Below are 25,704 nucleotides of genomic sequence, written 5' to 3'. Positions count from 1 at the left end.
ATTATAAATTGGTCCAGCCACTATGGAAATCTGTATGAAGGATCCTCAAAAAGTTAAAAATAGAACTACCATGGAATCCGGCAATTCCTCTTCTGGGAATATAGCCAAAGGAAACAAAAATAGTACTTCAAAAAGATACCTGCACCCCATGTTCATGGCAGCATTATGTACAATAGCCAAGATGTGGAAACAACCCAGCTGTCCATTGCTGGATGAATGGGTAAAGGAGTCGTGGTTTATATGTACGATGAAATTTTATTCAGCCATAAAAAATGAGGAAATCCTACAATGTGCAAGAACATGGGTGGACCTCGAAGGCATGATGCTAAGTGAGATAAGTCAGACAGAGAAACACAAATACTGTATGATCTCACTTATAGGTGGAATCTAAAGGAAAAAGAAAAAAGAAAAAAATCTCATAGAAAAAAGAGATCAGACCTGTGGTCACCAGAGACAGAGGGTGGGCTGGGAGGATTGGAGGAAGGCAGTCAAAAGACCGAAACTTCCAGTTCTAAGGAAGTGCTAGGGATAGAACGTACCACATGCTAACTGTAGCCAGCATTGCTGTGTGATATATAGGAAAGCTGTTAAGACTGTAAATCCTAAGAGCTGTCATCACAAGGAGAATTTTTTTTCTTTCTTCTTCTTTTCTTTTTATTGGATTTATACGAGATGATAGGTGTTGGCTAAACCTATTATGGTCACTATTTCACAATATATAGAAATCAAACTATCGGGCAAAATACCATAGAGCAATGTAGGTCAATTATTTCTCAATAAAACTGACAAACAAAACCTAGTGACTAATCTCCTTCCTTTCTCTTGGCATTCATTGTTCAATGAGAGGCATGGAGAGGTTACCCCGAAATCTCACTCCCGGTGAGGAATCCAGAAAGCTCTATGTCTACCACACTAGTGACAGAAATCCTATGCAAACCAGCTTAAGCCAAAAAAGATTTTATTGGCTCTCATAGCTAGGAGGAACACTCTGGTGATTTGTAAAATTAAAGAGAGATTTTCAGCAATCAGTGGGAGCAGGGGACCGAGGCTGCCAGGATTGTCTCTCTCTCTCCTTCCTTCTGTTTCAACTTGGTGACTCCTTGCCTATTGGCCCCAGAGTCTACCATTGCAGATGGTTCTTCTCCAAGTTGGTGGATAGGGGAGAGAGCGAGGCAGGGTAGGAATCAGACGTAGCAGCACAAACTCAATAGGAAAAGAGTTCTTTATATAGTTTGTCAATCCTAAGAGAGGACTCTGGGGGCTCTCTTGGATCACGTGTCTATTTTCTAGATGAATCCCTGTTGTCAGGAGCATTGAACACATAGATTGATCGGCCTGGATCATCTGTTTACTTCTGTTGAGGGGGGCACGGTAATTGAGTCTCATCAGAACCACATGCAGGGGGAGAGGAACAGTCTCCCAAAGCAGGCGTCTTGTTTCCGAAGAAGCAGGGCAAGGTTGCTGGGAGGCCAAAACTGGACAGGTGCATAAGACGTACCCTATCCCCCTAGGAAGAGAGACCGCAAGTGGTTCTTTTCCACTAAAAGTTGCCGTGCGTGCATCTTGCTTATACTTTGAGTGAAAATAACCCCACTGCCCAGAGAAGGGCTTCCTACTGAAAACCTCCAGGGACCACGATTTACTGTGACTCTATGTGATTGGCACACCTTGAAGCTAGACAGTGTAGGGCAGCCCTGAACTTGATCATGCCTGGTTGGACCAGGGATGGGAGGCTGAGCCCCGAAGGAAAGCAGCCATCTTTTGGGCTCTTGTCCTAAAACTCTATCACTTTGGAGGACGGCTCTATGAGTTAGAACCAGTTAGGAAAGTACAGAGTATTGCAAATTGTGTGTGTGTGTGTGTGTGTGTGTGTGTGTGTGTGTGTTTGGAGAGTGAGGGGAGGATTTAATACAGGGAACGGGTTTGATGGGTGGTGGAGGAACTAAGAAGCCAATGTGATCGGGAGGCACCCCAAAGATTAGCAGCGCTAGGAAGAGAGGGAGAGAAAAGAGGAGGAGGTGGTGTTACCAGAACCCAGAAGCCGGGGCCACACGGAAAGAGTGACACCCCTGCAGGGGCCACCTGGGGGAGCTGGAGCCACACAGGGGACACACTGCCTCTGGAGGGTTCACCGCAGGCAAACAGAGAGGGAGACACATGTCCTGGCTTCTCCCTTCCTTCTGTCCTGCCACGTCCTTCCAGTGGTCCTCACTGGCTGAACTCAGCAGGGAAGATGGAGTCCGAGAAACATGAGGGGCCAAGGCCCATCTTCCCTGTGACGTGAGCAGAACAGAGGAAGAGCAAGGAATGCATCTGAGGACAAATAGGCAAATGACAGAGAGAATGGTCGACTGACCCCATCAGATCCTGTCCCTTGGGAAGAGTGAAGGCCACCAGAGGTCATTTTCATGCCATCTGCTGACATCCAAGTTCTGGAAGGTCGGGTCCTTGCATGACTACCCATCTGTATCTGCACATTCCTAAGTGTCCCACAGTGATCCTCTGAGAGTTCCTTCCTACTCATCCTCCCAGCCTGGGCCCCCACAGTTCTAGGAGTCTGAGCCGCTTCTGCCTCCAGATCCAGCCTGGGCTGACAGGATTGAAGCCAAAGGCAGAGCGTCCCGTGGCTGGGGAGGCAGAAAGCACAGGGCACAGGAGGCCAAGCCCGCCATGCCAGCCCAGGGCCAGAGGCCCTTGGACTGCTTCCTGACCTCACTACCACCACTCTGCTCTCCAGGAAAGATCCTGAACTGAAGGCAAATGAAAATGCAGGTCAACATTTGTAGGGTGCAAAGAACAATTTGGAATCTTAAACTATCTGATATAAATCTACAGTCATCAAGACAGAAAAATAGATTGATGGAACAGCTAACCAAACAGATCAGTAGAACAGAATGGAAAGTCCAGAAATAGATAGGAATGGTCAATTCATTTTTTTAAGATTTTGTTTATTTATTTGACAGAAACAGAGAGAGCACAAGCAGAGGGAGAGGCAGGGGAAGAGGGAGAAGCAGGCTTCCCACTGAGCAGGGAGCTGGATCCCAGGACCCCGGGATCGTGACCTGAGCGGAAGGCAGACGCTTAAGCAGCTTAGCCACCCAGGTGCGGTCAGTTCATTTTCAACCAAGTGCCAATACAATTCGGATTTCAAAGGTGCCAAGGCACGGATGATCTTTTCAAAAAATGATGCTTGAACAACAGCAATTTTTAATAATTTTTTCTGTAAAAAAATAAACTTAGACCCACATCTTGCACCACATTTAAAAATTAACTCGAAATGGACCATAGGCCTAAATATAAAACCTCGAACTATAAAAATTCTAAGAGAAAACATAGGATAAAAATCTTTGTGACTTTGGGTTTGGTAAATATTTCATAGATAGGACAAACAAAAAAAGAAAAAAAATTGATAAATTTAACCTCATCAAAATTAAGATCTTTTGCTCTTTAAAAAACACACTAGGAGAATGAAAAGATAAGCCACAGAATGGCATAAAATATTTGCAATTCACATCTGATAAAGGACTTGTATGGAGAATGTATAAGGAACTCTCAAAACTCAATATAGAGAAGACAAGAAACCCCCAAAAGGTGGGAAAACGTTTGAAGAGACACTTCACCAAAGGAGAAAGATAGCTGACAAATACACATATCAAAAAAAGTTCAACATCACTAGCCATCAGGGAAATTAAAATTAAAATCACAATGAGGGGCGCCTGGGTGCTCAGTCACTTGGGCGTCTGACTCTTGGTTTGGGCTCTGGTCCTGGCCTTAGGGTTATGAGATCGAGCCCCACATTGGGCTCTGCTCGCAGCACAGAATCTGCTGGAGATTGTTTCTCCCTCTCCCTCTGCCCGCTCCTCCCCCTGCCTGCACACACTCTCTCCCTCTAAAACAAATAAATGAAACCTTTTTAAAAAGTCTCTAGGAGATATCACTATATATCCATCAGAACGGCTGAAGGGAAAGACTGGCCAGACAAACACTCTGGAGACAGCGGAGGAGCTGAAATTCTCAGAGGTTGCTGGTGGGAATGTAAAATGATGAGACCCGTTTGGAAGACAGTTTGGCAATTTCTTTCAAAGTTGGACATCCACCCACCACATGGCATGGCCATTCCACGCATATGCATTTACCCAAGAGAAATGAAAGCTTATCCATATAAAGACTCGTACACAGGTGTTCACAGCAGCTTTATTTACAACAGCCAGACTTTGAAGCCACCCAACGTTTCTCAAAAGGTGGGTAGAGAAAGGAACTGCGATAGAGCCTTACAATGGACTGTTACTCAGCGACAAACAGGAATCAGGTACGGAGACGCGCAGCCGCGTGGCTAAATCTCTAAATAAGTATGCCTACTGAAAGAAGCTAGAGTGATTCCATTTAGGGAAAATTCTAGAAAATGCCAACTAATCTGTTGTGACAGACAGCAGACTGGTAGTTGCCTGAGAGTGAGGGGCGATGGGTAGGGAGGAGCATAAGGAAGGGATTCCAGACGATCACAGGAAACTTTTGGAGGGGATGGATACATTCACTATCTTGATTGTGGGAGTGATTTCCCAGGTGAAAACATATATCAGACTCTATCAAATTGTACACATTAAATATATGCAATAAATGTCCAGTGTGTATCTCAATAAAGCCACTATAGCAAATGAAGAAGGAATGATGTCCCAGAGGAAACTGAGGCAGAACAACCTTGTGGTGAGGGGCAGTGTGGCACCATCCCTGAGCACACGGCCTCGAGAGCCAGACTATCTGGTTTCCTGCTTGGGTTCCACCTCTTACCATTTGTGTTGGACATTATAAATAACATCGTTATGGACATCTTCGAACATAAAACCTTGAAGCACATCTTGGATGATTTCTTTATGTCAAATTTCTATATGTTACCTAACCGCTTGGTACCTTGGTTTTTCCATCTACAAAATGGGGGACACAGTGATCTCCATATAGAATTAAATAAATCTGTGTGTGTGTGTGTGTGTGTGTGTGTGTGTGTGTGCGCGCATGCGTGCACGCGTGTGTGCGCGTGTCCTAGAATAGTTTCCTGGCACTTATTAATTCTCTTATCAAAAGCTGGACAGATGCTAAAAAGGCAAAAATACAGATGACCCCTATATCCTGTGGTGTTGGCCAGTGGTTTCCAGGATGGGCAGCTTTGGAGATCAGGGACCAGGAAGGGGACACCCAACCAGTGGAAGCCATGAGAAATGGGAGGCAGAAGAGGGAGCTCAGAATATCCAGCTTGTTTTCTGGGCAAAGCCCCCATGATGGAGAAAACCAAAATGTTGTGAAAACGTGTTTCTTCCCCAAATTTCATCCTGGTAGAATTACTGGCCAGTAATTACCTAGCAAATTAGAGAATCTACCAGGACCCCAATTAGATACCTGAGGACATAATTGGTCCCTAATTAGAAAAAGTTGTCAAACGGGAACAATTATCTCTGTTCTGTGTTTCATTCTCTCCTCTCCTCCAGCCTAATCCCTCTGCTTCCTCTCTTCATTGGGTCCCCCTCCCCGGCACCCGCTGCTCATGCTGCTGGCCAGCCATGAGGCTGGAAGTGGAGAAGGCAGAGGCTCCTCTGTGCCCACCCCTAGGGCCAGCCCTCGGGGGTAGCATGAGCAGCCGCCCTGTGTTCCAAGGGCCTGTTTACTTGTTTCCTCTCCCACTAAACTGTAGGTTCTCTGCAGGCAAACGTTTGTCTTTCTTTAGCTCCTGTCTCCGGACCTAGCCCAGGGCTCGGCTTCCAGAAGATGCTTAGAAAGGATTGTTGAAATGCGGTGATGACCAGGGGCCCCAGAATGATGATGCTGAGGGTCTCCATCCAAGCACAGCTAGAGCTAAGGGCTTATTGCCTCTCCTAGCCCAGAATCACCATCCTACACACATCAGGCAGAGGAATCCTGGCAGGAGGTGTGATCCTACCCAGCATCCTACGTCCTGCATTGCTCCAAAGTTGGAGACCATGCTTCTGGGTTGAGGAATCAGGGACAGCTGCACAGAGCCACTAGTATTTGGTCTGGGAATTTGGAGTTTTGAGGCGAAGCCAACAGAAACCACTGCAGAGGGTCAGAGGTGGGCAGCTCTGGCAGGGGAGTGGGCTGGGCTGGTGGAATTATTGAGGTCCTCGAGGAAGAAAGGAAGGGAAAGAGGGGAAGGGAGGGAGTAAGGAAAAGGAGGAAGGAGGGAGAGAAGCAGGAGGCAGTAAAGCATCAAAGACCACCAAGGAGTGTGGGCTTCCCATAAGCACTGGGGGGAAATCCAGCAAAGACATTCCTAGAAATCGAAGTCATGATAAAATCTGGAGGATAGAGACCAAGGGTGGTGAAAGGAGGTGGGAGGTGGTAGCAGGGGGAAGGAAAAGGGACTAGAAAAAAAAGGGGTGACCCCAAATGGCTCCAATTAGATAGTGAAGACAGAAGGGGATGAGAAATAGATCAAATCAAATGCCCCCTCCTTTGAGATAGCAATTTCACGTAAGTTTCATGAAATTTACCCTAAAGAAATTATTCAAGATGTACTTGAGGTCTTATGTTCAAGGTCTGATGGTCCTGAAGGTCTGATGTTCATCACAGTATTATTTATAATAGTAGAAAGAGTGGGAGAAACATTATGCTAAATGAAAGAAGACCATATATTGAACAATCCCATTTTTAATGAAATGTCCAGAATAGATGTATCTCTAGAGTCAGAAAACAGATCAGTTTTGTCAGACAGTGACTGCTAATGGATCCAGGGTTCTGTTTCGGGGAGATGAAAATGTGCTAACATTAGATTATGATGATGATCTCACAACCCTTTCGATAGACGAATAACCATTGCATTGTCCATTTAAAACGGGTGAATTTTATGTTTCATAAATTATATTTCAAGAAAGTTGTTGAAAGTTTGAAACAAGGCAGAAGGGAAGGGTTCAGGGCTGGGGGATTCTGTGTGCTGGGAGGGAAGGCTGTGGACAGCTCTGGCCCCCAGCTCTGATGCTGCCCAGCTGTTGGAGAAGGGACCCCTTCAGAAAGGGTGTGAAACAGGCTGGAGGGAGCTGGGGAGCCCTGGAAACAGCTGGCTGGAAGCTGAGAGGTGAGAGGGAAACCTGCGGAGCATGACACTCCACACACAACTGTCGTCCCACGTGCCCTCCATGTGGACACACAGAAAGGGCCCTCACTGTCCAGCATAGCCCGAGGCAGCTTGAGCTGCAGCCTCCTGTCTACAGGGGGTAACCAGTGTTGCTCTGTATCTGGCCAGGTCATGGTCGACTAACAGGGGAAAATGGGGTGCCCAGGTGGGTGTCAGAGGAGAGAGAAATTAGGAGAAAGCAGTGATAGAAGGCTCTGGAAAGGAGGCGGTGCAGGAGTGTAACCAGAGATACAGAATGCCGTCCAACCCTTTCTAGGCTTTGGTCCTTCCATCTCCAGGGCTGAGATCCAGAGCCTCCCAAAGGAAGCCCTGCTGGGGTGGGGGCAGGGAGGCAGAGTGGAAGAGGGAAGGGGAAGGAAACACTTATCCATCACCTTCCCTGTGTCCAGCGTGCTTTGGGTCACTGTAAGCATGACGACAGGTCTGTTCATTCATTCGGTCCACAGACACTCATGGAGAACCTATTCTGTCCCAGGCACTGGGGACAGAGCGTCATCACAGAAGCCTCTCTGATATTTGAGCGGAGACCTCATCCAGTGGGCAGGCATGAGCCTCCCAGATATTGGGGGAAGGGGAAGCATCAGCAAGGGCAAAGGGTCCGGGGTCATGTGTGTTTCCTTGCGTGCCATGCACTTGTTTCCCCTGGCTTCGATTTTGAGAGCAGGTCTCAGAGTCTGGCCTTCCTGGTGTTTAATCCCAGATCTGCTGCTTAACTGGCTGTGTGACCTTGAATAAGTTACTTAACCTCTCTGGGTCCCAGTGTCCTCATTTTCCTCAAGGGGGAGCAGCTGAAGCTACCTTAAAACAAGTGTGGAGAATGGGGTGCAGTGCCTGAAGGGCCCACTTCCACAGAAGCCATGCAGGGGTGTCATCGCTCTGGGACGACCAAACACTGGTAGTGAGGGACAGCCTCACAGGGCCCCCAAATCTCCATGACCAGAGCCAATGCAGGTAGGGCCAGGGGACGATAAGTCACTGATCCCAGAACTGGAGGAGGTATGACAGGAAGTGGGGCTTCCCTCTACACCCTCCACAACCTCTTTGCATCCACCTCCCCCTTCCATCTTCCATTCCAGAAGCTTCCAGCATGAGGGTCTTTCAGGCTTCTCCGAAGAGGGGACTAATTAAGCCTTAATTGACACAGCCCTAATTAGCTTCTTAATTACACGGAACCACATGATTAGCCATACAGCAGACACTAATTGTTCATTAGGAAGCAGCCTCCCCTCTTCCCTCCCCTTCTCTAGGACCTACCAGTTAAGGCACCTAAGAGGCCTCTGGCAGGCCTCAGCCCCCCAGCCTGGCCCCTGAGCCCATCGTGATGCTGGAGGTGTCCGCAGGAATAGTTCCCACTGCCAGGGCCTGAAGTCTGGCGCCCTCTCTGGTGAGAATATAAATAACACCAACTTCTACCATTTTGAGCACCTTGGAGTCAAGACCCTGCAGCCTTTCTTCTCTAAAACCCCTGGCCCATTTCAGGATGGAAGTGTGTTCTGGTGCCACCTTGGGGTGAGGGGACCCCAGGGCAGGCCCAGCTTGGCCAGTGAGAAGAGGGAAGCAGCACTCATGAAATGCCCACCTTGTGCCCATTCCCTTCCACAGCTTAGATCTAGAACCTCCCACACCCAACGGAGCAGGTGCTTTCCAGATGAGGAGGCAGGCTCCATGAGGTGGGACACGCACCCAAGAGGTTCACAGCTGGTGAGTGTGGGCCCCAGCTTCAAACCGGGGTCTGACTTCAAAGCCAAGTTACTTCCCACTGGTCCGTGGCCTCCTGCGGAATGTCCCAGATGCCCCAGTGTTCCAAATGGGGACCTGGAGTAGAAAGGTGCCAGTCCTTGTGGAGCCATTTGTCCCCAGCAACACAGCTTAACTTCTCTGTAGAGCCTGGAGCAGGGCCCTCAAAGAGCAGGGACAGGCTGCCCGGGTTCTAGTCCCAGCTCTGCCCTTCCAAGCTGTGTGACCTTGGGCAAGTCACTCTCAACCTTTCCATGACTCAGCTTCCTCATCTGTAAAATGGGGATAAGAATAGTCCCACCCTACCTCACCCTGCTAGGCTGGCTGAGTACTGGAGGAGCTAATGCATGAGAAGCTCTGGAACGAGAGCCTGCCTTTGCCAAGCCAGTCACAAAGGCAGCATTTACTGTTTTCTGTAATAGAGGTTGTTGGTACCTCTAGGAGAGCAACTTGGGATTTGGGGTCCCCTACCCCTCTCTCCTGCTCTTCGGATTTCCTCTCCACTGTCTACCCTTGCAAGCCATTCTTACGAGCTCCAGCTTCCCTGTCTCTAAGATGTCACCTCCTTCTCCCAAATTTCTGTCCCCAGATGTGACCCTCCCTGCCCTCAGCCTATTCTGGATCCCAAGCAGGCCCTCTCAGCAGCCAAGCCTATCTGCCCCTTGGGGACACACAGAGACCCCAACTCATCCTACCGGAGGTGTGGACAGGAAGGGGAGTGACACTGTGTGTGGATGTAGGAACACACATCTTGCTTCTTCTAGAACAGTCCATTTTCACCCGATGCCCTAATGTCACTAACAGTGACTTCTTCCATTCTCAGAGTGCCCCGATCTGGACAACTAACGATATGACCCCCCAGTGGCCACCCCCTCCATGCTCCTCTCATGCCTCTCCTGGTTGGCACGAGGATGTCATGAAAGAAGGGCCTCATGGGATGAAGAGGGGCAGAGGTTACTCATGGGGGAGCGTGGCCTCTGAGTTGGGTCTCGGGTGGGCGGGGCTGAGGCTCACTGGGCTACAGGGAATGTATAAGCAAAGGCACGGCCGAGGGACCAGTGTTGAGAGAACAGCACCTCGGTGTCTACAGTCAAGGCTGCCCACTGGGGGAGAAGGCTGGACAGGTGACAAGTGGATTGGGAGTGAGTAAGAGAGAGGAACCTACTGAGGCCAAGGAACAGAGGGGCATAAGCCTACTATCCAAAGAACTACCCAACTAGAGGCAACAGATTCCACTCTCCATTTTCTGCCAGCGGCCTCAAGATTTGAGACAGCGTGGCAGGGTCCCAAAGTGCTTGAACCAAGAGCCTTGTAGAGGCTGGGCCACTTATGCCAGCCTTAGGTATTGAAACAGACGCCACCAGGATGCAGCAACACTTGCCAACACTAAGGGAGGAAACATCAACGATCTCTTCAGGGATGCTGAGCAGAGCAGCTTGTGGGGCCCTGGGACGGTCTGATGGGCACCAGGTCAGAAGGACTATCGGGCCCCCTGCTAAGCAGCTTGTTCCTTGTTGAGGAGTCCTGGGGCACCAGCACCTTCGGAGTGGGATGGACAGAGATTTGCTCACTGCCCCTTGTCACCTCCTCCCACAGCTTCTTGCCCTCCCAGAGTCCTTATCAGGTCCCCTTCCAGAGATCCAGGCCTGGTGTCCAGGGCCGAGATGCTCCGATGACACACCCCTTCCCCAGCTGGGTCCTAGGAGGGGGAGAGGGTGAAGATGCCCAGCGCTGCCCCAGTCTTAGCATACTGTGGGCAGCACCGGCCTCCCACAACCCCGCCACGTCCCTGGTGTCACTTCAAGAGACACAGCAAGTAGGTCACAACGTTCTTCCAGATGCTGCCTGGCTTCTCATTATCTGAAAACTGTTACAGTGTGTCAAGGAAAGCCCTCTGGGGTGTTTTCCCATCTGTTGCTCTATTTCTGACACGGGCTGCTCTCCCACCAGGAATTCCCGTGCCCTCTGCTCCTCTTACCTACGCCCGCCTGTCCTTGGACAAGTTATCAAGTCTCCCTGTGCCTCTTTCTCCTTCTGCATAATGTGGATGTGACAGGACCCACCTCCTAGGGGTCACAGACGACTCACAGGGTTAATTCATACAGAGCACTTATGGCAGGGCCCAGCCCAGAGTAGGTGCTCAGTAAATGGGGGCTACAGTTCTTCTTCAAGGCCCAGCCCAAATCTCTCTTCCTCCAAGAAGCCCTCCCTGACCACCCCAGCCTTAGGTGGGCACTGCCTCTTCCACCTTTGCTGCCCACTCCTTAGTGCTTATCATATCCTGATGAGCACCGTTGTCCTAACGATACATGTCGCCTCCACACTCCCCAGGGCTCCCTGTACGCCAGGTGCTAAAGTGCTCTGCTCTACATCTGTTAACTCTTTTAACCCTCACCACACCCCTGTGCTAGGTGCACCAGGTGGGAGGTACACCATTATTATCCCCATTTTACAGAGGAGGAAAATGAGGCACAGATTAGTTAAATAGCCTGCCCGAGGTCACACCGCAAATGATGGACCCAGCCCAAAGACCCAAGCAGGCAGACTCCAAAGTCTGTGCTTTTATCTTCCGCTATAATCTCAGGTTGGTAAATGTTTGGGAAGGGGGGCAGTAGGCAGGATATACAGATGACAAGGACAAGTACCCATGGGCTTTGTGGAGTTTCCGGTTTCTCGGGTACGTACCCTCGGGACCCCCGCCGCCAGGTCTGTGCATGTGTGTTCACGGCGCATGTACGGCGTGCCTGCAGAGATGTGTCTGAAGGCTGCCTGCTGCGCGTGTGGAGTGTGTGCGCACGTGTCCCGTGTGTGTGTGCACCCAGCATGTGTTTCTGCAAGGGGTCGTGGGAGGGGGCATCTTGCTCCTTTATGTGGCTGTCCCTCTGCCATAACAACTGTTCAATACTGCAGAGGGAAGTGGAATAGCACGCATGTCCTCTTCTTTGGAAACTGAGCTGCTGGAGTCTGGAGTGGTCTCATGGCTAGGGCAGCACGTGTGTGTGGAGTGTGACCATTATGTGATCTAAGCATGCACGCACATGTGTACATCTGCATGCGTGTGCTAAGTACACCAGTGCCCACATGTGTCAGTGGTGTTTGCACGGCGCACTGGAAGGTGCATCTGGGTACACGGAGGAGACACGGGATGTGTGTGCTAGGTATGTGTTCATGTGCAGGTGTGCATGTGTGTCTGTACATTAAGAGGCACAAGGGCAAGTGTATATGACAGGTAAGGTGGCAGGGGCCAAGATCGCTCGGTAAAACAGGCTGAGCGCAGCTGCCTCCACCCAAGCCCTGCTGCGCGATCTTGCACGAGTGGCTCCCTCTCCGGAAGCTCAGGGTCTGAGCCATCAAGAGAGAATAGAACACCTATCTCAGAGGAGCGCCAGCAGCATCCGAGAGCATGGGCCAGTTGCACAGTAGGCACCGGCTGCATGCACGGCTATTGGAGAGTGTGCTGGGTGCACACGTATGTGTGTGTGTCCTGAGGATGCATCCATGTGTGTGCACAGAGTGCAGTGTATGGGGGGGGCATGTGGGTGAGCAAGTGTGTGAGTGAGTGTTGTGTGCACAGCAGGGGTGCATGCCCAAGCTGCGGGGGGAGGGGGGTGAAGAGGCGGGAGGTGGCGCACAGTGATGTGACTGTAACTCGTGGGACCATGTGTGCCAGGTCACACACTGTCTGAGCATGCAGGAGCTGCGCCCCTGGCCCCTTGTCCTAGGTGAGGTTGGAGATGAGGGGCTTGCCTGGGTGGATGGGGTATCTCTGGCTGTCAGGCCCGCGCTGGGTGGGGGGTGGCCCCACTGGCAGTGACTGAGCCCCCGCTCTCCCACCAGGCCTGCCAAAATACAGCGAGACAGGGTGTAATTACCGGCACTTACCTCGGCCATTACCCCCCTCGCCGCTGCGCGTGACACACGACCCGTCAGCTCCGCGTTGGCACCATTAAGGGGCCTCATTAGCATCCCGGCTCAGAAGCAAAATTACCCTCACTACTCATTTCAAGATGTCATCAATTTTAATTTAGGGCCCAAAGATAGTACAATGGGAAGGCCCTCCCCAGCCCGCTGCACACGGAGAGGGAGGAGAGGGTGGGGGAGGGGCTGAAGGGGCAGCCAGGGCTCAGGGGGGCACGGAGTGGGAAGGGATGGAGAGGGGAGAGAAATGCAGGGCTGAGCGAGAAGGGGAGAGGAAAGCTGGTCTCTGCCTGCCCGGGAAAGGTCTCCAGGCTGGGACTTTTGCTGGCACCAGCTCATGAGGGAAAAGGAAAGACACAAGCAGGGTTGGGCCCTGACCCATGCACCCCATTGAGGGCCATCTGAGGCTGTGATGTGGGGAGCCACGTCATGGGCAAGATGCTGGGGCCTATCACTTCCTTTCAGTTATTCCTTTATGTCCACAAGAGCCTTTAAATCTTGCAATCCCTCGTTACAGGAAAGGAAACTGAGGCACAGAGATCTCCCCCTCTCTGCCCATCACATAGCAAGGCCTGGCAGAGCCCACATTTAAACCAGGCCTGTTTGGCTTTGCTGCCCCCTGCCTCTCCAGACCCAAAACCTGGTGGCCTTTGGGACAGTCTTCCAGTCAGCCTGCCTGGGCCTGGACCTCCACCAACCATGCCCTCCACCTGTGGGTGGAGGGCATGGTTGGTCTTCTCATGCTATGTCCTGTGAGAATGTCCCCTCCCTCACCTTGTCAGCCTGGTCCCCATGACTCAGCTTAGTGTCCCCTCTCCCTTTCTTTAAACCTCTGGCTGAATCTTCCCTATGGTTTCTGTGGCTATCTCCCTGCCCCCACCTCCCCCGGGGACTGGCTCCTAGAGAGCACAGGCTGTCCCTTAGCCACCCGAGTATCCCTGGCATCCAGCAGGGGGCCGCTCAAAGTGGGTGCTGAACGAATGAAAGGCCATTGAGCAACCGGGGCTAAAGACGGGGTGGGTGGGGGGCTCGAGAAGGGCTGTCTGGGTCTACCTGCGACGGGACAAATCAGGTGTGCCGCAAAGGTGAGTTGTGTGAATGAACGATTGATCCCATGAATGAATGAACCAGCAGGTGGAAAGCGCCTTGCCCTGGGTGCTTTCAGGTCCCTCTGTGGACAGAAATTGAGCTATTCCTTCTCCAAGCCTGGCAGTAGCTTGACTTATCAGCACTCGTGGGGCATTTCCATTGCACCAGCAGGGCTTGGGCACGTGCCATTCTGAAACGGGGAATTCACAGGCAGCTCCTCAGGCCTCTGACCAGTGGGAGAGATTTTCCAGAAGGCACGGTTTGGGAGGTTCGGTGGGGGTGGGGCAGTCTTCTCATTATTTCCAGCCCACTCTGCCACCCTGGTCCGTCTTACTAGGGCTCCAGGCAACATCCTGAGTTCTGTGGGCCTCGGTTTCTCCAAGTGGAAAGGAGGAGGCCATAACCCAGTCCTCAGCTCTTCGGAGACAAAAGCAGCAGGAGGAGGGCTGGGCCTGTGGACACGGGCTGAGGAGAAAGGGCACTTCCAGGGACTGTGGCCGCCCTCCTCCGGCCCAGGTCCCGCCTGCCTCCCCTGCTGCCTGCCAACCCCTCCAGCTCCCCAGCTGCTGCGGGGGTGAGAGGAGCAAGAGGGCCCCACCCTGAGCCCCGAGACAGGGTCCTCGCTAGCGGCAGGCGCCGCTCCCCGGCCTCACCGAAGACGGATCGCTCCCTTAATCACTCTGGAAAAGAACCCCAAGCCGATATAATATTATAATTAATTAATTCACTAAAAAGGTATTAAATTTCTCTCCCCCCTGTGGATATTATCTGAATTCATTGACCTTTAGAAAAATCACCCTCTAATTGTAACCAGGTCCAAAAGCATTTGCAGCCCGTCCCTTTTACATTAATAATATCTTCCTGGACTCGGCTCTGGCTGCTTAAATATTGTATAAATTCCACTGCCCCCCTCGGAAAAGAGAGAGCCAAGAAAAAAGATGTGGCTAAAGGAGCAGGAGAGGAGGGTGGGGGCCGGACCCTGAGAAGTGGGGGTCCCAGCAGGTGAGGGACAGGCGCTGACTCCAAGGGGCTCTTTCTAGCTGTTCTAGCTGATATGCCAGGCAGCCCAGAAGGGGCGGGGGAGGGCAATGGGCTCTGAAATGAGGAAGGGGGCATGGGTTAGGAGCAAGAGTGTCACACTTGGGGTTCCTTTTGAGGGGGGGCTATGTGTTTGTGTGGTAGGGGGGGATCCAGAGTGTGTATTGGACTCTTATCCAAGTCAGTTCTCCGAGCAGTGAAGAAGAATCTCGATTTAAAGGAGCAGTGCATGATGGAAATCCCAAAGAAAACATTCTGAGGTCCTGCTGCTCCCTCCTAAGCTTCACTCCACTTCCAGCTTCCCAGATAGCCCTGTCCTAGAGATAGCAGAGCAGGCCTTGGGCAAGGGGCTATCAGATTTCCAGGACGCCCTGACACCAAGGACATAGGTACTAAGGAACAGAGAGCCAGTGCCATCCCACCAGGCTTCAGCAGGGCCCACATCCATTCCTGGCCATCTGTTCAAACGACCAGAAGGGGAAGTTTCCATGGACGGCAGCAGTGGAAAGCCACTCTCCCATGTGTTCACACCAGCGAATCACACCAGCCTGTGGGACTCAGGTCCCAGGCGCCTCGCGGTACAAGGAGGTGAGAAGCCAACGGCTGGTGGGGAAAGACAGACAGACACAGAAGTGGAGCTGAGAATGGCGGGATCCTCATGCCCAAAACCTCACCTCCCACTTTGGGGCCCCACCTGGGACCTAAGGGTGTGACAGCATCTCATCCTTCCCCCACCTAGCTGGGACCCCTTTCCCAGACCCCAAGGCTTGTTCTCAAGGCTTGGGGGGGGGGCTTCTTCAGTGAAATGAGGGGGTTGGACGGGTCCATCTGTGTTTCACAGCAGCCTGCTTACCTACTCTACCTTTTAAAAAATAATTTCCGGGGTGCTTGGGTGGCTCAGTAGGTTAAAGCCTCTGCCTTTGGCTCAGGTCGTGATCCCAGAGTCCTGGGATCGAGCCCCACATCGGGCTCTCTGCTCAGCAGGGAGACTGCTTCCCCCCACCCCCACTCACTGCCTGCCTCTCTGCCTACTTGTGATCTCTGTCAAATAAATAAAATCTTTTTTAAAAAATTAAAAATAATTTCCCCCTCGTGGAACAGAAGTCTGGGAGGGGTCTGTCTACGAATAAAGAGCCTGAATGAAAGCATTCTCTTGTTTAGTCAGAGATGTCCATAACCACCAGTCCGGAGCTGTGGGCCTGACTCTGTTTCAGCCACAAGCTAAGGGTAATGCAGGCCAGCCTCAAATACACAAACCCTCGAGGCACCTGGGTGGCTTAGTCGGTTAAGCATCTGCCCTCAGCTCAGGTCATGGTCCCAGGGTCCTGGGATCAAGCCTGGCATCAGGCTCCCTGCTTGGTGGGAAGCCTTCTTCTCTCTCTCCTACTCCCCCTGCTGGTGTTCCTTCTCTGTCTCTGTCTTTGTCTCTGTCTCTCTCTTTCTGTGTCAAATAAATAAATATTTTTAAAAACATATACAGAAACCCTTGCTGGTAGCTTGTTGAAATGCTGGAGGTAGCACCTGTGCCTGTCCTAACCAAACCCGCAGAACTGGCAGGAGCCCCCCCCCCCAACCCCAACCCTGGCCCAAGTTTGGAATGTACAATGAAGCTGAGATTCCACTATCCCCCACTAGTGGGCGCCCGCAGGGGCCGGTCCTGGACCTGTGGCGCACTCTTGTGGTCAGAACCCCTCACACCCTCAGTATCGCCCAAAGGCGGGTCCAGACCCTGCTTCCTGGGTTGCTAGTGGTGGCTCCCCTGAAGCACCTAGGGGACAGGAAGCCAGCAGGCAGGCGGAGGGGGTCTAATACAGCAGTCGTGAGGGGTTGCATGAGGAGCCAGAAGGGCAGCTCTCCACTCCATTGACTGAATCCCCAGGATGAAGGAGAACAAAGTAGGAAAGAGTTCTCATTTTGACTTGGGAGTTCCCAGACCCCTACGCTCTCCGGTGTCCATCAGCTATCTCCCAGTGAGAGTCCAGGAGAGGCTGAGTAGGGGCGGGGGGAGAGGGTTCCTAAGGCAGGGATGGTTCCCACAGCAGGGTGGGGCCCCTGGAGGGTGATGCCAGTGCCCCTTGGCTGGCTCAAACTCCACAAGGTCATCCACCGCTCCATCTGACCTTGAGATTAATCCTGCAGCCTCCGCCAGTCCAGCCGCCATCAGCACCCACATGCCCAGCTCCCTTCCCTTCTCTCTTCTCACACATTAATTGCTCCAATGCTGATTTGATCTCCAGTTCTGCACTGGAGGAAATTGCCCTCTTAGCCATTTTTATCCTGGGAGTTTTAATTTTTTTTAATTAGGCCCCTTCAGCCTGTCAGGGCCCCTTGAGGGGAAAACCATTTTGATCTGACTGAAGACTATGGGAAGTCGGGAGAGAACTAGGCAAAGCCCCAAAAAGACCCTCTTCTCTCTCCCCCAAGACAGCTGGGGCTCAAGAAGCTGCCACTCAGCCCCTCATTGCCCCAAACCCTTCCTGGATGAGGTCATCAAATCTCAGGATCTCAGAGCAGAGGCACATGGGAACAGAGCCAGAGCAGGGAATAGGGCCCACATCCTTGACTCTACCCAGAGTTGGGGACTCCTGCCTCCTCCCAAATTATTTCCACTGGGTCCCCCTTTCCCTAAACCCAGAGGACTCAGCTCCTCAGTTACTAAGGAGCCTGTCCTGCTAGAGACACTGTCCAAGAGCAGAGGGGCCAGCTCTGCTGCCATGGAGCAGGAAGCTGGACCTTCTCAAGCAGTTGTCAGTCCACCTACCCAGGGCGGGAGAAAAATCTAGAGGGGTGACCACTAGAACAGGCATTCGGGAACAGGAGAAACATGCCCCCCACCCTGGGTGAGGGGCAGTCTGGGCTGAGGGTTCCCCAAAGCAGCAGCTGAGAAGAGAAGACTTGGTTTCTGAGCAACTAGATCCCCCACATCACCCAGCTCAGCTGTCTGGGGCCACAGCTGGAGGTGCGAACCAGCGAGGTTGCAGCGCCATCTTGTGGCCACAAGGAGGGACAATGACCCTCTCAGTCCCCAAGCCCTCTAAGATGGGCTGCATCTCCAGCTTCCCTTGAGGCAAGTCTGAGAGGTGAGGGAAACCAGGTGATGGGCTTGTTCCCCACTCTCTGTCTCCCCCTTCCCCGACCCCCACAACGGGCACTTGAATTCTAAATTCATTATGGTGTGCACTTGGTTAAATCCTCCAGCTGTGTCCGCCCCAGACCCCTCCAAAGAGACAGGACAAGCAGGTACAAAGCACAGTGTTTACTAAAGGCACAAAGTGGGGAGCCCGGAGAGAGCTGCTCTTCCAGCAGTGACCCCACGCTCGAACAGGAACCCAGCGCCCCCTCTTCCGGCCACCCCCGCCCTCACACCACCTGGTAGAGAGCTGTTAGCACCAAAGGGGGGTGGGGATGCCAGGCTGGAGGACAGACTTGTGGTCATCTGAGTCCCAGAAAGGCAGGCCTGGGCACCCCCTGGACCAGTCGCTGCCTCGGAGAAGGAACTTCCTGAACCCCCTTGCTCTCACATGTCCTTCACGAGCAGGCGCGGGGATCAGACCCAGAAGACAGAACCCTCCCAGGACCTCTTCTTACCCCTAGCACACCTGTCCCCTCCCTTCCCCTCAGGATTTCGCCTCCAGGACCTGGGCTGAAGGCCTACTCAGACCCAGCCCCATCAAGAGGGCGATCCCTGGGGAGTACTGAGCCGGGTAGGTACTGAGCCTGCCCCCACAGGCTGCCAAGCAGACACTAAGTCCAAAAGTCCAAACAGGGGGCCAACAGGAAGAAGTGAGGCAGGGCAGTTGGCTACGTCACACACAGTGCAGCCCGAGGGGTGGGAGGGAGGTGGCCCCGGCCCTCCCAGCCCCCAGGTCCACCCCTGTTCCCCAGCATGGCGGCCGCCCGAGTCACAGCACGTCGCCCTCCTCCATGCTGAAGCTGCTCCGGCGGCTACTGGCCTTGGAAGCCTCAGGGGACATGGTGGAGAAGAGAGGGTCAGAGGCCAGCGGTAGCAGTGAGTCGTCCAGGAGCATGAGGTCCAGATCCTTCTTGGACAAGTTGGGGAATGGGGAGCCATGCTCTGGCCCCAGAGGCTCGGGATAGCCTGGGGGCCCTTCATCGCCCCCGCCCCCAAAGCTCAGGCTGTGGCTAAAGTCCAGGTGGTGGAATGGGGACGGCGGCTGAGGTGGCTGGGCTGGCAGGGGCAGCGGGGCCTGGGGGGGCAGAACCGGCAGCGGCTCAGGATCCGGGACCTCGGCCTCCAATAGCAGGGCTTCCCCGGGGCCCTCCTCACTGGGCAGCTCCTGCTTCACCACCTGCTGGGCCAGCTCAGCCATATTCATGCCCGATGGCGAGGTGGTGGGCAGACCATGTACTCGAGCTTGCATTTCCAGCTCCTGCAAGCAGGGGGCGGGCAGAGAGAACAGAAAAAGAAGGCTGGGGGCACACACCCATGTGTGCCAGCTACCCTGCCCTCCAGCCCCCCCCACCCCGCTGCAGCCCTTGCCCCTCCCCTTGTGGCACCCAAGACCACAGCGTGGCTCATGGGGAAGCAGGAAGAGGATGGCTCTAGAGTCTAGACCACGGGGTTTTCAAACTACAAGTCACAACGCATTTGTGGGTTGTGAAACCACTGTAGTGAGTCTTGACCAGCTCACTCTCTCCTTCTGTTTTCACTGAAACAGACTTGCCTAGACTAGACCAGAATAGAACCGATCAGAAGGCACTGCATCTATTAAGAATGAGGGCTCTTTCGTGAAACTTTGATTTTTCCCTTGGAGTATGGCCATGCGTGCTGGATGGTAATGCCAGCTGTATTAGCTCCTATGAGAGACAGAGAGGTTTACAAGCTGCCATCTGTGTGCCCTCTGTATAGATGGCCAGCCTCGGATCCAGAGATGACAGAGACCCTGAGCACAGCCAGGATTAGAACCCTCAGCTCCGGGTGGCAGCCAAACAGTTCTAGCTCCCTACCTCTCCAATCGGTAGGTCTGCCTTTTCCCATCCCTCTTGGGGTTTGGTGTAGGTGTGGACTTGTACTGATCAAGGAAATGTGAACAGAAGCAACAAGTGTCACCTTAAAAGGTGCACGTGGCTTTAAGAGCCGGCTCTAGATGTGCCCGTCCACTGGCCTGGGTCCCAGAAGGAAGGGTTCACAGAACAGAACCTCTAGCCGATCCTTGTTGCTCAAAGTCACCGGGGATGTATTGTTAGCAAACCACTACATCCGTCCTCGCTCTTCACAGGCATCCTTCTCATTCCCCCAGTTTCAGAAGTGTAAGCACTGCCCCTAAGGTCAAGAGCCAGGCCAGCATCGGGAGTCAGAGCCGCCTAAGAAGTTCAAATGCAGGGGCCAGACCTGGATGCGGAGCAAGAGCTGCTTGTTGGTCATCTCCAAGCGCCGAGAGTGGTTCTCGAGCTCCCGGGACTTCTGCAGGTCCTTCTGCATCCTCCGGATGTAGTCGACAGAGGCCTTGAGGATGGTGCCCTTGTTCCAGCGCACGTCCCTGCGGGCCGGGCAGAAGCGGAGGTGCGGGCTCAGACGAGTGCCCAAGCATTCGCCATGCGCTCCACGGGTGAAAGTAAAACCCTGCTTGGGTTTCAGAAGCCTCTGCTGCCTGTCCCAACGTTGCCCACAAACCCCAGACACAACCAACCCCGATCTGTGGAGGCATTCTCCCATCTGCACGGAACAGACCCTCTCAGCTGACTTGGTTGCCACAACCCACCTCACGAAATCTCCTGCAAGCCAACAATTCAGAGCAGCCTCCCTCCCTAGGCTTTCCATGCCTGCTGCCAAAACCCACACCTGTCCTCCACTCCCACTCCTCCCAGCCCTGGGCCCCCTCTGTGCCAGCCCAAGTCCAAAGGTTCCCCGCATAACTCCTCCTCGAGGAAGCCCCCCTCCCTCTGACCCCAGCCCAACTGTTCTGATTGGGGCAAAGGACGGAATCTTCTTTCCCTCGTGGATCCTAAGCTCTTAGGAGCCACCCCCCCCCACCCCCCATCCCCTGCAACCAACAATCCCCCAGGTGCAGAAAATACGCATCAGCTGCTGCTGCCCCGCCCCCAACCCCCCAACCCCCCACACCAGAAACCACTCACAGGTCGTTGGCCTTGGGGATCAGCATTCCCAGCTCCTTGATCCGGTCATTGATGTTGAACCTCCGCCTCCGTTCAACTAAAGGTAACAAATCCCGAGGGACCAATTAGGAGGAGGAGGACCCCACCAGGGAGAAGGGCCCAGCCCAGGGAGGGTGCCTTGGCCCTTCTGGGAAGGAATGAGTGACCCACAGAAGCGACTGCTATGGGAATGAGGGTCCCAGGCACAGGCCAGAACCACCAAGGGGCTCTTCAAGGCCGAATCACCAGGTCAGCTGTTAGCACAGCAAAGCAGCCAGTCAGTACCCCCACCCCCCTACAGGGCTGAACTTTCCCAGGCTCCACGCCCTAAAGGAAACAATCCGATATGATAAACCCATTCATTCTGAAGTCCTGGGGATTTCATGAATATCGCTTCCCCCAGGGGGTCCCTCTCCTATCCCCTCCTAAAAAGGGCCAGTGGGAAGAAAGCAGGGCTGAACCCATTCAGTCTCACAGACAGGATTTAAGGTCTCTGGTAGGGAAGTCTTTCTAAGAGCGGCTTTTTTTTTTTTTTTTTTTTTTTTTAGAGTAAACTCTACCCTCAACCTAAGGCTCAGGTCAGAGAGGTTTTTTAGGCAGCCCTCGCGAGGAAAGCAAGGAAGAGGGAGGCGGGGAGAAGGCGCAGGCCCGGGACTCACTTAGGTTGTGATTGTCTTTCTTCTGCCGCTCCTTGGCCAGGGCCCGGCTCTCGGCATCTGGATGTCAGGGGAGAAGGAGAGAGGAGCTGGGAGGGAGGAGATGAGGGAGGAATGGGGAGCTGGGGCACTGGGAGATAGGGAGGTGGTACCTGTAAGCTCTCGCTTCTGGGTCAGGTCGGCAGGGCAGGAGCTGCTGGTGACGCCCACCAGGGAGGCAGTGACCTGAGGGTCACCACTGTACACGTTCAGGCGGCTGCTAGACAGGGGCAACTGTGGGGTGAGGTGGGGAGAGGGATGCGGTGAGCAACCCCCTCTCCAGGGGGGCCCCTGCCCGGGACCCATCATCCCACGGACACCCAGGGGCAGCCGTACAGGGTCCCCCACGTCCCACTTTGAGCCTGAAAGTCCCCACAGCCAGCTTGAGGATGTCAGAATCCACCCTGGGCCTCTGCGCCCAGCAATTCCATGGAAAAGTCTGTAGGGGTGGAGGCTGAGGAAGGTGTGGCTCCTGCCCTCCAGGAGCAGCTAGCCTGCAGAGCCGATCAGACCCGGTCACAGCCCTGAGGGGTGACAGATGAGGGGATTAAGTCCCAGGCACTAGGAAGCCCAGAGGAGAAGCACCCAATCGATTTTGGAGTTTCTGAAAGGTTTCTGGAGGGTGTGGAATGTGAATTGGGTCCGGAGCAGAGAAGCGAGGAGGAGCACGACAGGCAGGGGTGGGGAAGGCTGAGCAAAGACACAGGGCTGGACAGAGCTGGTGGTTGCCCCCAGATGCTCAAGCTGCAGGAGCGGACAGTGTGATGTGGGCAGCGCGGGGGACGCCACCAGTTCCAGATCGGACTTGCAAAGACACTGGCATTTTGTAATGGGCAGCCAGTGTGGGGTGGAGCAGGGGCCTGCAGGGACAGACTAGAGCTCTAGAATGATCACCCAGCTCCTGCCACAGGAACCCTGCAGAGCAAATCACGAGCCCAGAAGCCTAGGTGGGACACCAGCACCCCACCAGATACACGGAAACCAGAGAGAGAACCAGACACTGCGCCCTCTGGCCCTCTCCCTCTTCCAAGCCTTCAGTGCTCAGTGGGCAGCAGGTTTCAGACTCAGCTGGCCCCAACCAGTCCCGCCAAGGCCCTAGGCAATATTGCAGGGCAGCAGGGATCCGGGACTGACTCTTTGACTTCCTACTACAAGATCTAGGGGCTTCCCCTCAGGGGCATGAGCTGGGGCCAGAGTCAGGGTCACAGGGCTCAGGCCCGAGGGGCAGGGACACCCACAATTCTACCTGCTCAGAGTATCTGTCACCCCGTGCCGAACTAGCCCCCATTCCTTGCCTTATCTAACTTTCCCACAATTCTGCACATAGATGGCATCATTCCCATTTTGCTGCTGAGAAAACTGGGGTTCAGAATAATTAAGGGACTTGCCAGGGTCACAGCCAAAGCCAGAAGCTCAGCCTCTTGATTCTAAGGCTGGCTTCTTCCCCTTTGCTACCTCACCTCTGCCTGGGAGGCCCAGAGAGCCTTCACACTGCCAGGAGGCTGCTGGAGAGAGGGGACAAAGCCAGCCCCCTATCACTTGTCGCCTGGGGTGAGGGCCATAGGCCTGTCCCCACTGCGCCCAATGCTTTGTAGAAGAGGGAAGCCCCAGATCTCAAAGGAATTCATCAGCTCAAGGCCACACTACTCCCCTCCAGCAGTGCTTTCCCTGCCTCCCCGCTGCTGAGGCCCAGCACCACTACTCCTGCCCCTTCCCCAACACCCCCCCCCAACTCAGAGAGCTTTGCCCAACTGCCCAGTCACCACTCCCCACGGAAGCCCCATCATGCATGCATGCTAGGCAACTCTCTCTGGAGTCATAATTTTGCTGGGCCGTGGGCTCTGGTCACACTATTTGACAGAGGTGACTCTCATCTCTGTGGCAAGATGGCTCTGCCCAGGTGAGGACCCTGTAGAGCCACCATAGAACCTCTGCCTCCTCCCTCTGACATACCCACCCCACCCTGGCCAGCAGTACCGTGTTGGGCATCTGAGTTTCGGGGTTGATGAAGCCCAGGACATCATCCAGACACATAATGTTGTCAATGACATCAAACTGAAAGAAAGAAAGTCCATCTGAGGAGAGCCCACTAGGAGAAAGGTGCAGGGAAGGGGCACTAGGACAGCCACTGACCTGAATGGACCTTGGAGCCCACCTCCCCTAACCTGCTAATCTCGGGGGAAAAGGAAAAAGGACCAGAGAGGGGATGAGCTGTCCAGGTCCCACAAGCCCAAAGCCAAGGCACTTCCCAAGGAGCAGGCGGCCCAAGGAGACTGCTTCGTATACCTTCTGTCTGGACATGACTTTGCAGGTGTGTTGGGCTTTCCTCTGTGAGTTTCCTGTTTCTCCCTAGCAAAGCTTTCAAAAGAAGAGAAGAGGCTTCTCTTATGAGACTAGGGTTCACTGGCAGGGCTGTGTCTCCCCTCAGACTGAGGGTCCCTAAGGGCAGGATTGTGTCCCCCCCTCAGACTGGGGCTCCCTGAGGGCAGGGCTGTGTCTCCCCCCTCAGACTGGGAGGGACTCTAACAGCAGCACCTCGCCTCTGCCATTAGACTAGGAGTCCCAGAAGCACAGTGGTGGGCACCAGCTCTGCTCACCGCAGCCACTGGCCAGCCCCTCACTCACCTCCCTCTCGGGGTTGGAGCCGATGTGCAGCATGGCCATGGGGCTGTTGGGAGCACTGTTGCCGGCTGAGGAGGACATCACATGCCCAGCCCGCACCCCCGGGGAGGCCGCCGGCAGGGGCTTTGGGGAGCCCTGGGCGGGGCTGATGTGGGCGGCAAACTTGTTCCCGTAGGTCTCAGACAGGTACTCCCGCACCTTCTGGTCCCGGGACTGCTGCAGGTGGTAGGAGGTGGGATTCTCCAGGTAGGACTGCACCTGGGAGGTGGGCGGAGAAGGCAAGTGTCCTAGGGGTCCCGGAACCGGGCTGGGAGGGGTCCACACCCTACCTTAGGACAGTCCCTACCTTCAGGACCTCCCCTGGCACAGGTGGCGGAGACTGGAAGTGGACGGGGGTGCTGATGGCTGGAGTGGGCGGCCCGCCCAGCGCCTGCTGCTGCTGCTGCTGCTGCTGCATGTAATGCATGACGGCCTGCTGCTGCATGCGCTCCCGCTGCTCCTCCTGCTGCGCCTGCTCCCGCATGAGCTGCATGCGCAGCCCGATGCGCGACGCCATGGCGGCCACCGGCACTGGCTCCCTGCGGGTGGGGGGCGGGGTTGGGGTCTATGAGACGCCGGCCCTCTAGGTCTCCGGGAGAGGGCCGGGACCAGGGGACGGCACCTGTCATACAGGAGCAGACGCCGAGGCCCAGAAGGGAGAAGGGGTTCGCTCAAGGTCACCGAGCAAGAGGGTGACAGAGCTGAGACTTGACCCCAAGTTTCCCACTTCCTGGGCCAGACATGGAGACCCTCTTTTCTCCGTTCATTGCAGCTGGTTGGCCCCAAAACGTTGGAGTCAGTCTTGAGTCCTCTCTTTCCCTCATGCCACATGGTGATCCTGGCAGATCTGACTTCAAATACGTCCCCTCTGCCACCACCTCCCGACCAGACCACTGACATGGGCCCAGCCTGTAGCATGCCTTATCTGGCTTCCTGAAGGAGTCTCCGAACGTTCAGATTCCCTCTTTTCTTGCCCTACAACATTCTACTCGTAGCTCAGTAATCAGAAGGATCCTGTTAAACCTTTGTTTAAGTCAGATCCTGTCCCTCCCTCAGCCCAGAACTCTCAATGGCTCCCACTTCACTTGGAGTAAAAGCCAAAGTCCTTCCCACAAAAGGCCCTCCATCCCCACCTCATGATCCCCTCTGACCCCATCTGCCCCTGCTTTCTCCCTCGTTCCACCAGCTCTGGCCACCTCGCCAGCCTCCTTATAATCCCCCAAACACAGTAGGCACGCTCCCACCTTAGGGCCTTTGCACTTGCTCTTCCTGCAGTCTGGGATGCCCCTCCCCCAGACATCACTCATT

The 25,704-nt window shown here is 54.0% G+C and overlaps 1 protein-coding gene across 3 annotated transcripts in view; it reads right to left on the bottom strand.

Moving 5' to 3' along the window:
• Positions 1-18,164: 18,164 nt before the first annotated feature.
• LOC111147504 (transcription factor EB) overlaps positions 18,165-25,704 on the bottom strand; it is a 53,543-nt gene continuing 46,003 nt past the window's right edge. For 2 of the 3 annotated variants that reach the window (XM_022503524.1, XM_022503525.1), the window contains exons 2-9: positions 24,704-24,935; positions 24,361-24,615; positions 23,713-23,790; positions 21,849-21,969; positions 21,700-21,756; positions 21,023-21,098; positions 20,277-20,424; positions 18,165-19,314 (exon numbers count right to left, since the gene is read on the bottom strand). In XM_022503524.1, coding sequence (XP_022359232.1) covers positions 18,826-19,314; positions 20,277-20,424; positions 21,023-21,098; positions 21,700-21,756; positions 21,849-21,969; positions 23,713-23,790; positions 24,361-24,615; positions 24,704-24,913 — 1,434 coding nt within the window. In that variant the 5' untranslated portion in view covers positions 24,914-24,935 and the 3' untranslated portion in view covers positions 18,165-18,825. Of the gene's footprint in view, positions 19,315-20,276; positions 20,425-21,022; positions 21,099-21,699; positions 21,757-21,848; positions 21,970-23,712; positions 23,791-24,360; positions 24,616-24,703; positions 24,936-25,704 lie in introns of those variants that run through there. The other variant, XM_022503526.1, reaches the window with a different exon arrangement.

Source organism: Enhydra lutris, unplaced genomic scaffold (genome assembly GCF_002288905.1).
Source record: "Enhydra lutris kenyoni isolate GAN:26980312 unplaced genomic scaffold, ASM228890v2 scaffoldscaffold17, whole genome shotgun sequence".
Classification (NCBI taxonomy): domain Eukaryota; kingdom Metazoa; phylum Chordata; class Mammalia; order Carnivora; family Mustelidae; genus Enhydra; species Enhydra lutris.
The sequence above is the reverse complement of the archived record's forward strand: the minus strand, read 5'-3'. Positions and strand labels throughout refer to the sequence as shown.